Source organism: Mobula birostris, chromosome 9 (genome assembly GCF_030028105.1).
Source record: "Mobula birostris isolate sMobBir1 chromosome 9, sMobBir1.hap1, whole genome shotgun sequence".
NCBI lineage: Eukaryota > Metazoa > Chordata > Chondrichthyes > Myliobatiformes > Myliobatidae > Mobula > Mobula birostris.
The window spans coordinates 126,590,570-126,606,775 of record NC_092378.1 but is presented as its reverse complement, the minus strand read 5'-3'; the positions used below and the strand labels follow the sequence as shown (position 1 = coordinate 126,606,775).

General features: G+C 40.5%; 1 protein-coding gene across 1 annotated transcript in view; it reads right to left on the bottom strand.

The window, feature by feature from the left end:
• Window positions 1-276: 276 nt before the first annotated feature.
• The window catches only part of gpr139 (G protein-coupled receptor 139), a 71,817-nt gene continuing 55,887 nt past the window's right edge, over window positions 277-16,206 (bottom strand). Inside the window, exon 2 of the mRNA XM_072269521.1 lies at window positions 277-1,211. Within this exon, the coding sequence (XP_072125622.1) occupies window positions 277-1,211 (935 nt within the window). The remainder of the gene's footprint in view (window positions 1,212-16,206) is intronic.

Sequence of the window (16,206 nt, the reverse complement as noted above, 5' to 3'; positions counted from 1 at the left end):
TACCTCTTCCACACATTTCTTTTTTGCTCTGTTATTCATGCAAAGATCTCACAGTGACTTCCTGTCAATGCAAATTTGCTCTTGGAGAAGTTGCTATTAATGCCAAATGTGTAGAAGTTGTTAATAGCTCAAAGGTGCACCAAGTTGTGTTATAATGGTGGAAGAGGTAGAAGTTGACATTAAACTATGCAATCATTTGAATGTTAAATGATTGAATACTGTGATCTTCAACCAACAATTCAGATTAGTTTCCCACTTAGACAGCAACCTTTCAGCTCATGGAGATATCTTCAGAGGCTTTCCATCCTTATCATATTGGTATACAAGCATCTTAATGCAATGGGAGTTGGCAGGTGAGATCCATGGACTGCTGGTGATTGAGAAATTATGGTTTGTATAAAATTGCACCGGCTGTTTCTGGCACTTAATGAAGGCCTTTAGTGTTCCAGCTGCCATTGTGCGGAAACGTTTACTGATGAAGCAATATAGGAAGAAATTGATGGCTGTATTCAGGAAAGCAAGCATGTTGGCTATGTCTGATACTATGTGCACCAACCATCCATTGTTTATAGGCAAAACGTAGAGGTGGTAGAGAATCATCACCATTCTTGGGGCCCAGAGTATTGCAAAAATGGTTGTTATAGTGAGCAAAATAGCTGTTGTCTTCCCTGTGGAGTAGCCTCGCATGCGAAAGTTGCTTTTCCTTTTCAGTTTGTGGATAATGATTGAATTCAGAACAAAGAATATGGAGCATGGGATCAGGTATACGGTAAAACAATGAACCCAAATCAGAATTTGATGCATGGAAGTACTTGTATAGTTTTCAGTCCAAATATTTGGCCACCAGTAATATGGAATACTGGTCAAAAAACATGTGACATAGACACTCATTATAACTTTCCGGGTGCGTGCAGGATAAGACACTGTATGATACTTAAGTGGATGACATACAGCAATATATCTGTCAATGGTTAAAGGAACCGTTATCCAGATAGATGTGTGATTAGCAGAGAACTCCAGGACTCCGATGATCTTATCCAGAACTTGAGGCATCTGCTGGCCGAGAATGAAGTCTTCGAGCAGAAAATCAAGAAAGACAATGAAGAAAAGGATGAATATGTCAGCAGCAGCCAGAGCCAGGAGATAATTGTAGGAGGACTTCTGTCTCCGAGCTACCAAGCGAGAGAGGATGATCACTGTGAGTATGTTAGCTGGGGGAAGAAACAAAAAAAGTTTATTTACTCATTCATACACTGCAATAGAAATTAATATTTTAAAGATTTTACTGCCTTGTGATTGCTCTATTTACCTGAAGAGGAACTAAAGGGTCAAATGTGTAATGTGTGCATTAAATTTAGAGTGCTTATCTTTGTTTCTGCAAATGGAATTTCAAAAGTAGAATTGTGCTTGGAAAACTGCATTAAAAATAGTACATATCTCCATCTTTGCTTTGAGGTAATAAAGTTTGTTTGGCTGCTCCCTGAAACTGCATACACTAGAAGGCTAATAGCGGTATTAATTTCTGGGCCCAACGTATTGATGCAATTACAAAGAGGGCACAGCAGTGGCTATATTTTCATTAGGAGCTTGAGGAGATTTGGCATGTCAGCAAATACTTTAGAACATTTCAAGAGATGTCATGGTAAGAGCATTGTAGCTGGTCGCATCACCATCTGGTATGGATGGGCTACTGTACAGAGTGGATAAAGCTGCAGAAGGTTGTAGGCTCAGCATTTCTATCATGGGCACTAGCCGCCCCACCATTGAGGGCAACTTCATAAGGTGATGCCTCAAAAAACCAGCATCCATCATTAAGTACACCCACCACCTAGGACATGTCCTCTTCCCATTGCTTCCATCAGACAGGAGGTAAAGGAGCTTAAAGACACATACTCAACAAACGGATTCTCTTCCACCACCTTTAGATCTCTGAATGGACAATGTACCCATGAAAACATCATCATCATCATCGTCACCTCACCATTTTGCTCTCTTTTAGTACTTAGCTCTTTCATATATATTTCTTATTACGATTTCTCACAAATTTTATATATTACACTGTACTCCTGCTGTAAAGCAACACATTTCACGATGTGAGTTAGTGATAACACACCTGATTCTGGTATTATTACCATTAGTGCCTTGGAATATTGGCCTTTCTGTTTATGTAGGTCAGTCTCATATTTTTGGAAATGTTGCTCCAGTTCTCACTTGTAACTATAACTAACTAATTACTCTCAGCCTAGAAATAATTGGTGAAACAGTTAATAATATAAGAAAAGAGTGCTTAAGAGTGCTTAAAAGAATCCCAGAGTGCTTAAGGAAGTAGCCCAAGAAATAGTGAATGCATTAGTGATAATTTTTCAAAACTCCTCAGATTCTGGATTAGTTCCTGAGGATTGGAGGGTGGCTAATGTAACGCTGCTTTTTAAAAAAGGAGGGAGAGAGAAACCGGGGAATTATAGACCGGTTAACCTGACATCGGTGGTGGGGAAAATGCTAGAGTCAGTTATCAAAGATGTGATAATAGCACATTTGGAAAGCAGCGAAATCATCGGACAAAGTCAGCATGGATTTGTGAAAGGAAAATCATGTCTGAGGAATCTCATAGAATTTTTTGAGGATGTAACTAGTAGAGTGGATAGGGGAGAACCTGTGGATGTGGTATATTTGGATTTTCAAAAGGCTTTTGACAAGGTCCCACACAGGAGATTAGTGTGCAAACTTAAAGAACATGGTATTGGGGGTACGGTATTGATGTGGATAGAGAATTGGATGGCCGACAGGAAGCAGAGAGTGGGAATAAACGGGACCTTTTCAGAATGGCAGGCAGTGACTAGTGAGGTACTGCAAGACTCAGTGCTGGGACCCCAGTGGTTTACAATATATATTAATGACTCAGACGACGGAATTAAATATAGCATCTCCAAGTCTGCGGATGACACGAAGCTGGGCAGCAGTGTTAGCTGTGAGGAGGATGCTAAGAGGATGCAGGGTGACTTGGATAGGTTAGGTGAGTGGGCAAATTCATGGCAGATGGAATTTAATGTGGATAAATGTGAAGTTATCCACTTTGGTGGCAAGAACAGGAAAACAGATTATTATCTGTATGGTGGCCGATTAGGAAAAGGGGAGGTGCGACGAGACCTGGGTGTTATTGTACACCAGTCATTGAAAGTGGGCATGCAGGTACAGCAGGCGGTGAAAAAGGCGAATGGTATGCTGGCATTCATAGCAAGAGGATTCGAGTATGGGAGCAGGGAGGTTCTACTGCCAACCCCAAATAGGAGTTGAGGATGCCATCATCTACCTGCTGAACAGTGTCTACGCCCACCTGGACAAGCCAGCGAGCACTGTGAGGGTCATGCCTTTTGACTTCTCCGGTGCGTTCAACACCATCCACCCTGCTCTGCTGGGGGAGAAGCTGACAGCGATGCAGGTGGATGCTTCCCTGGTGTCATGGATTCTTGATAACCTGACTGGCAGACCACAGTACATGTGCTTGCAACACTGTGTGTCCGACGGAGTGATCAGCAACACTGGGGCTCCACAGGGGACTGTCTTGTCTCCCTTTCTCTTCACACTTACACCTCGGACTTCAACTACTGCACAGAGTCTTGTCATCTTCAGAAGTTTTCGGATGACTCTGCCATAGTTGGATGCATTAGCAAGGGAAATGAAGCTGAGTACAGGGCTACTGTAGGAAACTATGTCACATGGTGTGAGCAGAATTATCTGCAGCTTAATGTGAAAAAGACTAAGGAGCTGCTGGTAGACCTGAGGAGAGCTAAGGTACCGGTGACCCCTGTTTCCATCCAGGGGGTCAGTGTGGACATGGTGGAGGATTACAAGTACCTGGGGATACGAATTGACAATAAATTGGACTGGTCAAAGAACACTGAGGCTGTCTACAAGAAGGGTCAGAGCCGTCTCTATTTCCTGAGGAGACTGAGGTCCTTTAACATCTGCCAGATGATGCTGAGGATGTTCTACGAGTCTGTGGTGGCCAGTGCTATCATGTTTGCTGTTGTGTGCTGGGGCAGCAGGCTGAGGGTAGCAGACACCAACAGAATCAACAAACTCATCCGTAAGGCCAGTGATGTTGTGGGGATGGAACCAGACTCTCTCACGGTGGTGTCTGAAAAGAGGATGCTACCTAAGTTGCATGCCATCTTGGTCAATGTTTCCCATCCACTACATAATGTATTGGGTGGGCACAGGAGTACATTCAGCCAGAGACTCATTCCACTGAGATGCAGCACAGAGCGTCATAGGAAGTCATTCCTGCCTGTGGCTATCAAACTTTACAACTCCTCCCTTGGAGGGTCAGACACCCTGAGCCAATAGGCTGGTCCTGGACTTATTTCATAATTTACATATTACTATTTAACTATTTATGGTTCTATTACTATTTATTATTTATGGTGCAACTGTAACAAAAACCAATTTCCCCCGGGATCAATAAAGTATGACTATGACTAGTTGTACAAGGCCTTGGTGAGAGCACACCTGGAGTATTGTGTGCAGTTTTGGCCCCTAATCTGAGGAAAGACATTCTTGCCATAGAGGGAGTACAAAGAAGGTTCACCAGATTGATTCCTGGGATGGCAGGACTTTCATATGAAGAAAGACTGGATTGACTAGGCTTATACTTGCTAGAATTTAGAAGATTGAGGGGGGATCTTATTGAACGTATAAAATTCTAAAGGGATTGGACAGGCTAGATGCAGGAAGATTGTTCCTGATGCTGGGGAAGTCCAGAGTGAGGGGTTACAGTTTAAGGATAAAGGGGAAGCCTTTTAGGACTGAGATGAGGAAAAACTTCATCACACAGAGAGTGGTGAATCCGTGGAATTCTCTGCCACAGGAAACAGTTGAAGCCAGTTCATTGGCTATATTTAAGAGGGAGTTAGATATGGCCCTTGTGACTAAAGGGATCAGGGGGTATGGAGAGAAAGCAGGTACAAGGTTCTGAGCTGGATGATCAGCCATGATCATACTGAATGGCGGTGCAGGCTTGAAGGGCCGAATGGCCTACTCTTGCACCTGTTTTCTATGTTTCTATGTAAAAAAAAAGCTTAAACATCATTGGTGCAGTTATTTCTCTTTCTTGGACAGTCCCAGTAGGATCACTGGAATCCAAATGGGTTTGGTTACACCTCTCTTAATTAGGTGTAAAACATCCAAAATTCCAGCAGATTATACTGATTTCTCACTGACCCAAAATACCAGAAATCTTTGATGAAATTCAGTGAAAATTGCTAATTAGTTTACAAAATGTTTTGTGGTAGTTTGAAAAATAAACTGGCTTGCGAATTATAGCACTGGCCAAATTCCCAGATGTAACTAATGAATTTCAGCTAATTCCTCACACCTTTGCTTTGTCATAGTGCCTAGAAAGGATAAACTGATTTTTCTTGGGCACATATTTATTAAAAAAACAACTGAGTATTATTTTATTTTTACCTGCTCTCAGAATCTGACTGTTGTAAACTCATAACATGCAACTAATTCTGTATAATGTCATAAAGTCATTTTCAGTTATTTAATTCAGCTTCCATTCAGAGATGTCTGAACATTTTTTGATAAACACATTTTAGCTATATTAACCAAACTACACCAAGATAATACACTTAATATAAAGTGAATTTTTGTTTTGCAGAAATTATATTCTAAAACAATAACCAGGAACACTAGTTTGCAGTGGAAATTGTATCCAGTGATAATGCAATTGCATTTGAGTGGAAACAAGCAATGAAACCACTTATTTTGGGCACAGTTGAAAATTAATTAGTAGTTAATGACTAGCTTACCACTGGTGGCCCAAAATGAAAACTCTGTTCTGTTGAAGGAGGACTCAGCGATGAGGATCCTGAACATAAATTGAATTTTAAATGGAGGATCAAAAATATATCTCCCAATTTTTCTTTAACAGTCGCATTTTGATAAGACATGAAGTATTTTGCCAAAGGCACCAAGAGTATCAATATAAAAGGAATCACTAGAACTGAAACCTATAATTACTGATTAGCTTTGGGTCTGACAAATTAACTCCAGTTGGCAATTTGCTCTCAAAAGCAATGTATAATTTATTACCAACAATTTTAGTGACAGAATTGTGACCGAAGATATTTATTTGACCGACAACCCAAGTGATCTTTTAGTATTAGTTCAAGATGAATGTGGAGACTGAGAGAATTGCAGTGAGGGAGGGATGAGACAGGACAGATATTATAGTATGATCATAATATTAACTTTTTATTGGTCCAAGTGGGGAAGTTGTCCCTGTTGTTAGAGGGTTGGTGGTCTGTGGAGTGGGATGAGGGGAAGGTAGGAGGACCCCTTTCATTCTGCATCTCTCTGGCAGAAGACTGGGACAAGAAGAGTAGGCATAAGTCTCTTATCCAAAATATGCAGAACTGGATGTAGATTGATATCAGTGTGTAGAACTTTATGTAGATAGTCCAAAAGTGGACCTGTTGTAAGGTAATGATCCTGGACAGGTGACTGATCTTTCAGTGGGAGAACAGTTAAGGAACAGTAATCACTACTTGTTAAGTTTTAAGATAGCTATAGATAAGCATATGTGTGAAACTTGCATAAAAGTATTAAATTGGAGCGCGGAAAATATGACAGTATTAGGCAGGAAATAGTGAAAATTAATTGGGAATGGTTGTTTTTGGGCAAGTCCAAATCTGACACGTGGATGGTGCTTGAAGACCAACAGTACAAAGTACAAGTCAGGTATGTTCCAATAAGAAGGAAGCACAAGGATAGCAAAGTAAGGGAACCTTGGAATTTAAGACAATCTAACATGGACCCACACCTCCTCACTAGTCAAAAGGGCACAGTAGCATCGACACTTTCTAAGGAGACTGAGGATTGCAAGGCTCCCCACCCCCATCAGTTATAAATGTCAATAAACTGGACATAACTTTGACTTATGAGGTTTTGGGAAATCCTTGCCTGATTAAGAACAGCAGCATGTCTTTGTGCAGGGAAGGTCACGTGTTACTAATTTGATTAAGTTCAAGGAAGCGATGAAGGTGATTGGTAAAAAGTAGAATTGTGCAGGCAGAAGGGATTCATTTAGTTGGCATTTGATTACTAATTAATGAGTCCTGCATGCCATTGTCGGAGGAAGGTCGGTTCCTGTGCTATTCTGTTCCATGTCCTATGCACTAACAGAACTGGAGGAATGATAATTTAGTAATGCAGCTTAGGGCAATAGTCTTCCATATTGGCAAGACAGAAACAAACTGCTGGCTCTGTGTTGGGGAAGGGTGACAGTGGTAGGCTTACAACTTACCAAGAACTCCAAAGACTATTATGATCACCTTTTCCCAGTATTCAGTATGAGAAGTACCCCTGAGAAATTCAGGTGATGTTAAGAGAGCGGAATGCCAATAAACATTGTGGAGAGGACAGATACTGCTGCATGGAAGTTCCATTGAGCATCTTCACTCCATCCCCCACAACAGGCAGGCTTTCCCAGTGGCTATCTATTTTGATTTTCTCCCCATTCTCATTCCAACATATCAGCTCTCTACTGCCACAATGCAGCATCGCTCAGGGTGGAGGAGCAACTCCTCATATTCCGTCTGTTTATTTGCCAACCTGAACATTAATCTCTCTCACATCTGGTGTCCCCTTTCTTCTTCATTTTCTCATTCTGGCTCCCCTGTTATCCCTTCTCTTCTCCTCACCTGCTCATCAACTCCTTCTGCTGCCCCTCCTCCTTCCCTTTCTCCATGGCCTACTCTTCACTCCTATCAGATCCTTTCTTCTTCAACCTTCTACCTCTTCCACCTCCCATCTTCTCACTTCTTCCCCTCTTCTCCACACATCCACCTTCCCCCCTCTCCTGGCTTCACTTATCACCTGCCAGCTTGCACCCCATGCCCCACCCCACCTTCTTATTCTTGATTCTTCCCCCTTCTTTTCCTGTCCTGGAGAAGGGTCTCGCCCTCAAATGTCAAATGTTCATTCCTCTACAAAGACGCTGCCTGACCTGTTGAATTCCTCCTAATTTTCATGTGTATTGCTCTGGATTTCCGGTATCTGCATATTCTCTTGCGTTGTGCGATTTTCTAGCAAACACAATTTCTTTTCCTCTTTTAGTTTAGCCCTTCCAAGTATTAAAGCAACACTGGAATTTGGGCGCCATAGTAACGTACCAGTTATTGCGATGTTATTACAGTTTTCTGGAGTTCAGAGTTCAACTCAAGCACTGTCTGTAAGGTGTTTGTACGATCTGCCCATGAAACTCATGTGCTTCCTCTGGGTGCTCCAGTTTCTTCCCAGAGTCCAACGACAGACCGGTTAGTAGGTAAATTGACTATGATTAGGTTAGGTTTAAGTAGGTGAGATGCTGGGTGGTGTGCTCACTGGACCGGGAGGGCCTGTTCTGCCCTATATCGCTAAATAAATAAAGAACAAAATAACTAAATTAAGTTTGAGAAATCAAAAAAAAGCTGCAGGTGCTGAAAATCAGAAAATGCAGTAAACTCTCAGCAGGTTCGGGTCAGGCCACATGCTGTGGGAAGAGAAACGGAGGTAATATTTTGGACTGAAGGCTATTTGTCAGAGGGAAAAGGAGACAAAAGGAATTTGATAAGCTGTAACTCAGAATCAGAATCAGGCTTAATAACACTAGCATATTTCATGAAATATGCTGTTTTGTGGCATAAAGAACTATAAATTACGATAAGAAATTATATATATTGAATTAAATCAGTAGTGTAAAAAGAGAGCAGAATAAAAAGGTGAGTTAGTGTACAGGGGTTCAAAAATCAGATGGCGGAGGGGAAGAAGCTGTTCCTGAAACGTTGAGTGTGTCTTCAGGCCCCTGTACCTCCTCCTTGATGGGTAGCAATGAGAAGAGGGCAGGTCCTGGGTGATGGAGGTCCTTAATGACAGATGCCACATTTTTGTGAGCCTGATGAACAGTCTCGGACCGGAACACTGACAATTGACACTTTGTTCATTTCCATCGATGTTACCTGACTGGTTGTGTTCTTCCAGCACTTCGTGTGTGTTGATAAGCTGCAGTTTTCTGCCTTCTCCATTTGCCTCCTCAACACCCAAGTTTGAATATCTCGTATGCAAAGCACCTCTGACAGTATAAACAGTCAGTTTTATTGTGTTTATTTGTTTATTTGTATTTTAAATCACATACATTAATTTTTAGTATTTATTATCTATTGTGAGTATTTCATGTTATGTTTAACTCTATGTAGTGTGGTGCTGTGTATCTTCAGTTCCTGGCACTGCACAAATGAAGTTCCTCGCGGAAAATAAAGTGAATTGACTGAAGGTGGGGTGTCCACAACAAGGCAAATCTGGAATTATTATGGAGATAAGGTAATCAATGTTTATCTGGTCAGTGGGTGAATGGGAACAGTGTCAGGGAGGGAACACAGCCAAAAAAATATTGTCAACAAAATCAGAATCAGATTTATTATCACCGCCATGTGTTGTGAAATTTGTTAACTTAGCAGCAGCAGTTCAATGCAATACATAATATAGAAGAAAAAATAATAAATAAATAAGTAAATCAATTACATTATTGTATATTGAATAGATTGAAACTCATGCAAAAACAGAAATAATATATACTGAAAAAGTGAGGTAGTGTTCACGAGTTCAATGTCCATTTAGGAATCAGATAGCAGAGGGGAAGAAGCTGTTCCTGAATCGCTGAGTGTGTGCCTTCAGGCTTCTGTACCTCCTACCTGATGGTAACAGTGAGAAAATGGCATGCACTGGGTGCTGGGGGTCCTTAATAATGGATGCTGGCTTTCTGAGACACCACTCCCTAAAGATGTCCTGGGTACTTTATAGGCTAGTACCCAAGATGGAGCTGACTAAATTTACAACCCTCTGCAGTTACTTTCGGTATTGTGCAGTAGCCCCCCCCCCAACCCCCATACCAGACTGTGATGCAGCCTGTCAGAATGCTCTCCACTGTACATTTATGGACGTTTTTGCGTGTTTTTGTTACAATACCAAATCTCTTCAAACTCCTAATGAAGTATAATCACTGTCTTGCCTTCTTTATAACTGCATCTATATGTTGGGACCAGGTTAGGTCCTCAGAGATCTTGAAACCCAGGAGCTTGAAGCTGCTCACTCTCTCCACTTCTGATCCCTCTATGAGGATTGCAATGCGTTCCTTTGTCTTACCCTTCCTGAAGTCCACAATCAGTTCTTTCGTCTTACTGATGTTTAGTGCCAGGTTGTTGCTACGGCACCATTCCACTCGTTGGCATATCTCACTCCTGTGTGCCCTCTCGCCACCACCTGAGATTCTACCAACAATCGTTGTATAATCAGCAAATTTATGGATGGTATTTGAGCTATGCCTAGCCGCACAGTCATGTGTATAGACAAATGTAGGAACTGCAAAATGCAAAGCAGGAAACCATGCTCAGCAGGTCAGGCAGGGAATATCCTTCACTCCCAGAAGAAACAAAATATGGAAAAACAAAACTGGCCACATTGCAGCCTTCTGCACTTTATATTGAATTCTCTAATTACAGGCAGCTTGATTTCTCTGCCTTTTTCAGTTCATCTGTGATGTTGACTTAGATTGATTTTTTTACTCCTTTTTACCAATCTGAGAGTGAGGGGCGTGCTCTGTCTGACCTGACAAGCATGTCCTCCTGCTCTGCATTTTGCAATTCCTACGTTCTTTTGTCTATGTTCTCTCACACTCTCTCACACTGCTCCTATCGACTCTTTGACTAGCTTATCTGCAAAGTTTTACACTGTCCGACATCCCGCCTTCTTCCATCCTCTTTGCAGCTTTACAGGCTTCTATTCTCTCCTGGAAATGATTAGCCGCTGGAGGAACTCAGTGAGTAAAGTAGGAACTATGGAGGCAAAGGGACAGTCAATGTTTCAGGTCCAGACCCTGCCTTACACAGGATCACAGCCTGAAAATTTGATTATCCCCTTCTCTCCACAGATGCTGCCTGACCCATTGAGTTCTTCCAGCAGTTGCTTTTTCTTTGCTCCAGATTTCTGCATTCACAGTCTCTTCTGTCTCCTTTTCTTTAGCCTCCTTCCCAGTTTTAATGAAATGTCTTCAACTTGAAATATTAACTTTGTTTCTCTTCTGACAAATGGAGCTGGACCTGTTGAGTATCTTCAGCATTTTTTGCTTTTATACTCAAATGAAGTTCTAGTGGAGATGGCAGACACCATATAGTAGGTGTCTGAAGGATTTAATTGCAAACTGCTTCAAAATAGTTCCATAAAAATGTCATCCCGGTTCTGAACCAAGTGATTTAGATTATTTGCAACAGGATTTAGAGAATAATAGATGTTTAGCAAGGAACAGAAGGCAGCAGTTTGATTGAGCTGTTTAGATGTCCTCATAAACAATTGTGTAGTGTTGAATCAATTTATGAATGCCAGTTCAGCTCTTCGTTATTACTGCATAAGAATGGTTTGCAACATGCGCCATTCAACTTCTTCGATCTCTCTACAGTGGGATTAGTTTGGCACCTTTTGAATAATAGTGGTAACATGGAAACAGTTCTTGACAGAACTCTGAAGAATATAGCAATGTTAATATTTAAAAATCTAGCCAGAAGTTTCTTAGACAGCTTTCAAAATGCAGTTGACATATATCGTATAGCCAGTGAAAAGCCATCAGTCTGAAGTGAGCTTACATCCATGTCTCACAGCATGAATATACTGCTAATTATTCAACTGTGTTACTTATATCACCCAGATATATAGTACTGGAAGCTCATACTTACAGGACCAGGGAGCAAACAACTAGAGTAACACACAAAAAACACTAGAGGAACTTAGCAGATCAGGCAGCATTTACAGAGGGAAATAAACAGGTGACATTTCAGCCTGAGACCCTTAATCTGATGACCATTCATCCTATTATGGGTCTCAACTGTTTACTTCCCTCCACTGATGCTGCCTGACCTGCTGAGTTACTCCAGCATTTTGTGTGTGTTGCTCAAGATTTCCTTCATCTGCAGAATCTCTTATATCTTTGCCAAACTAGAGGTGAGGCAGAAAGATAGGATATCCATTTGTCTCCAGGTGTTCTATGTTGGTATTGGATCTCCAATAAATCTGAGCTGCCAAGCCCAATTTTTTTACAGAATTTATTTCTGCTATGGATTTCTGTCCTACCTTCCAGACTCCAGCTTATTTCTTGCTACCTTGACAGAGAAGGAAATATAATCATAATAATCTAGATACCAGAATATTCTATTCAGAAAATATTTTAATTAAGAGCCTGAATGTCTCCTAGACATTCAAAATATCTTAAATAGTTGAAAACATGACAGCAAATGAAAACATAGCAATGAAATTGTGTGTCTAAGGTGTACCCTTCTCCCTCACAACCATTCCTCTCCATTCAATGGACAAGCTGTTGTAACGTCGGTTTTGTGGTTTGGTCCCCAGTGTAACTGAGTGTTTAATCAGAATGTTTGGAACATATGTGACTTAAATCTCCTGATGAATGGCATCAGTTAGATGTAGAATGGCCAATATTTCTAAATAAGTTCTGGCAATATGTTAAATGTACTTAAAAAATAAGATAAGCCCAAGCCGATAATATATTAACACATTTCCATTTAAAGTTCATTAGTTAAAGGAGGACGTCTATCCTTTTAAGTTCCTCCAGAATCAATTTCAGTAGTTTCATGCCTCGAGATGGACTGCAGCCACTCTAGAGTTATACAGACAATGAAGTAACATTGTGCTTATGTTACTAGACTAATAAATATAATTTTTTATTATTATTTATACGATTAAATAGATGTGTGGATGTAAAGTCCAGCGATATGAGCCAAAAGTAATCCCATAATAACATCAGCAGCATTTAATTAAGTAGATTATAAATAAGAGGCTAGTTACCAAGAATTAGTGTATATCTGGATTGTTACCAACCAGTAGACTGTATGGTTACATCGATGCATTATAATGTCACCAAAATATTTAGCTTTGAAGCCAATGAACTGAATTTTAAACACAGAGGATAATTTGCTAAGGATCAGTACTACAAACCAGAAATCAATTTCTAAGCAAATATCAGTGACGGTGACTGTGAATCTAGGATATTGATGTAAAACAAAGACAGGTTCACTCCTGTCCTTTGATAGTGGAAATCTCAGTCATTATATGAATCCAGGCCTGTAGTAAAGAGATGAATCAGAGCTGCAAGTCATTCAGTTTATGAGCAGCTATGGATGGCTGATTGTTACACACTGAAGAAAAAAAAAGGGGAATTTCAGCTCATCCTCCCTTTCCTGCTTTTTGAAAGCCAGACCCAGCCAATCTGTTGGATAGACTTGAGTGATAAGGCTGGCCAAATTGGCATGCACCTGGGCAATGCACAACATTTTTACTTACTTATGTGTGAAGAGGGATTTAAATAAAGTTGAAGTAAATAATATTTGATATAGCTCCAATAGTTTCTAAGATTTTTTTATTTAGCAGTATAAATATGCCAAGAGGAACATATTGCTCAGATTTCTGCAATCATTTAATGAAACTATCAACCTATTCTCTACCATTTGTCAAACTCATTTATCCTTAATCACAACTATCACCCTCAAACTAGATTTCTGCATCTTCACATCACTGATCCATAACTACTGTATCAAGGGCAGTTCACAATTATAATCTTTAATGGGCATCCAGCGGCTCGATTTCTTAGGAAATGTTAACTGATCACTTATCCTGACCATTGTCTGCTGGTAATTTTCCACTATTTATTATTCTTCACGTAAACTTATTTCTCTAAAAGTCAAACAATTTTAACTACTTACTTCAAAGTTCAAAGTGAATTTATTTTCAAAGTGCATATATGTCACCATATACAACCCTGAGATTCATTTTCGTGCAGGCATACTCAATAAATCCATAATAGAATTATAACCATAATAGAATCAATGAAAGACTGCACCAACTTCGGTGTTTCACCAGTACGCAAAAAACAACAAACTGTGCAAATACAAACAGAAAAAAAAACAATAAATATTGAGAACATGAGATGAATAGTCCTTGAAAGTGAGTCCATAGGTTGTGGAAATAGTTTGGTGATGGGGAATGTGAAGTTGAGAGAAGTTATCCCCTCTGGTTCAAGAGCCTGATGGTTGAAGGATAATAACTGTTCCTAAAGTGAAGGAGGAGAGCCCTGAGACCCCTGTACCATCTTCCCAACAGCAGGAGTGAGAAAAGAGCATGTCCTGGGTGGTAGGGTTCCTGATGAAGGATGCTGTTTTCCTGCGACAATGTTTCGTGCAGATGTGCTCAGTGGTGGGAGAGCTTTACCTGTGATGGACTGGGCCATATCTACTACATTTTGTAAGATTTTCTGTTCAAGGACATTGGTGATTACGTACCAGGCTGTGATCCAGCCAATCAATGTACTCTGCATAGGATGGTGAACGCTTGGAACTCTGTACCACAGAGGACTCTAGAAGACAGGTTGTTGAATATGTTGAATAAGGGGACTTTTGGACATATAAAGCATCACTTGGTGTGTGGAGAGAGCAGGAACATGGTATAGATAAAGTATCAACCAAGTGGGCTATAGGTAACCCTTGGTAATTTCTAAAGTAAGTACATGTTCGGTATAGCATTGTGGACCGAAGGGCTTGTATGAAGAATAAATGTGCTGTAGGTTTTCTATGTTTCTATGATCATACTGATGGTGGATCAGGCTCAAAGGACTAATTAGCTTATTTCTACTGTATTTTTCCATGTTTCACCTTCTAAAAAATAGAATTATTCACAGGTTTCACCTATGGTATGTGTGCTTAGCCTACTGCTCTGCTTTCTCCACACTCTTGACTGTATGGCCAGACACAAATCAAATGCTATCTCTAAACTTGCAGAGTTTCAGATGGTGGCGACAACAGTGTACACGAGCGAGATAGATCAGCTAGTTGAGTGGTATTGTAGCAACACCTTTGCACTCAACATCTGTAAGACCAAAGAACTGATTGTGGACCAGAAAAGGGATTCAGAAGTGGAAAGAGTGAGCGATATTCAAGTGCCAATATCTGTAAGGATCTATCATATCCTACCATATCATATCATATCTATCCTGGACCCAACGTATTAATGCAGTTACAAAGAAAGCACGACAGTGACTATATTTACAGTAATTAGGAGTTTGATGAGATATGGTATGTCACCAAAGACACTCGCAAATTTCTACAGATGTACTGTGGAGAGCATTCCAATTGGCTGCATCACCATCTGGTATGGGGAGAGGCAGTATTGAAGTAAGCTGCAGAGAGTCGTAAACTTAGTCAGCTCCATCATGGGCACTAGCTTCCAAAGTATCCAGCACATCTTCAAGGAATGATGTCTCAAAAAGGCAGCATTCATAAGGACCTCCATCACCCAGGTCTTGCCTTGTTCTCATACAGGAGGAGGTACAGAAGCCTGAAGGCACACACTCAATGGTCCAGAAACAGCTTCTTCCCCTCTGCCACCCAGTTTCTGAACTGACATTTGACCCACGAACTTTACCCTACTACTTTCTTATTTTCACATTTGCACTACTCATATATGTACATACTTACTGCAATTCATGGTTTTTCTATTATTATGTATTGCACTGCTGCCGCAAAGACAACACTTATCACAACATATGTCGGTCATATTAAACCTGTCTTGGATTCTGGGGTCTGAGCATACCTATGTATATATATACATATTTAAGTGTATAATGAACAATGGAATATATTCATACAATTTTTACAGGTTTGCTGAGTGGAACTTTGGGAATCTAAAAGAACATGTAAAGTAAAATCATTGAGTTGTTTATTCAGATCCAACACTTAAGAGACTGGCGACATGGGTCGAAGTGATAGTAGAGCACTTCCTAAATTGAGGGCTGCTCTAACTATCCAGTTAGGACTCAGGCAGGACTCTTATTAAACTATACATCACTATGATGTACGTACACACATTGGACACTTTATTAGCTACACCTGCTCGTTTATGCAAATATCTAATCAGCCAATCATGTGGCAGGAACTCAAAGCATGAGAGCATGCAGACATGGTCAAGAGATTCAGTTGTTGTTCAGATCAAACATTAGAATGGGGAAGAAATATGGTTTTGACTGTGGAATGATTGTTGGTGCCAGACAGGGTGGTTTGAGTATCTCAGAAACTGCCTATTTCCTGGGATATTCATGCATAACAGTCT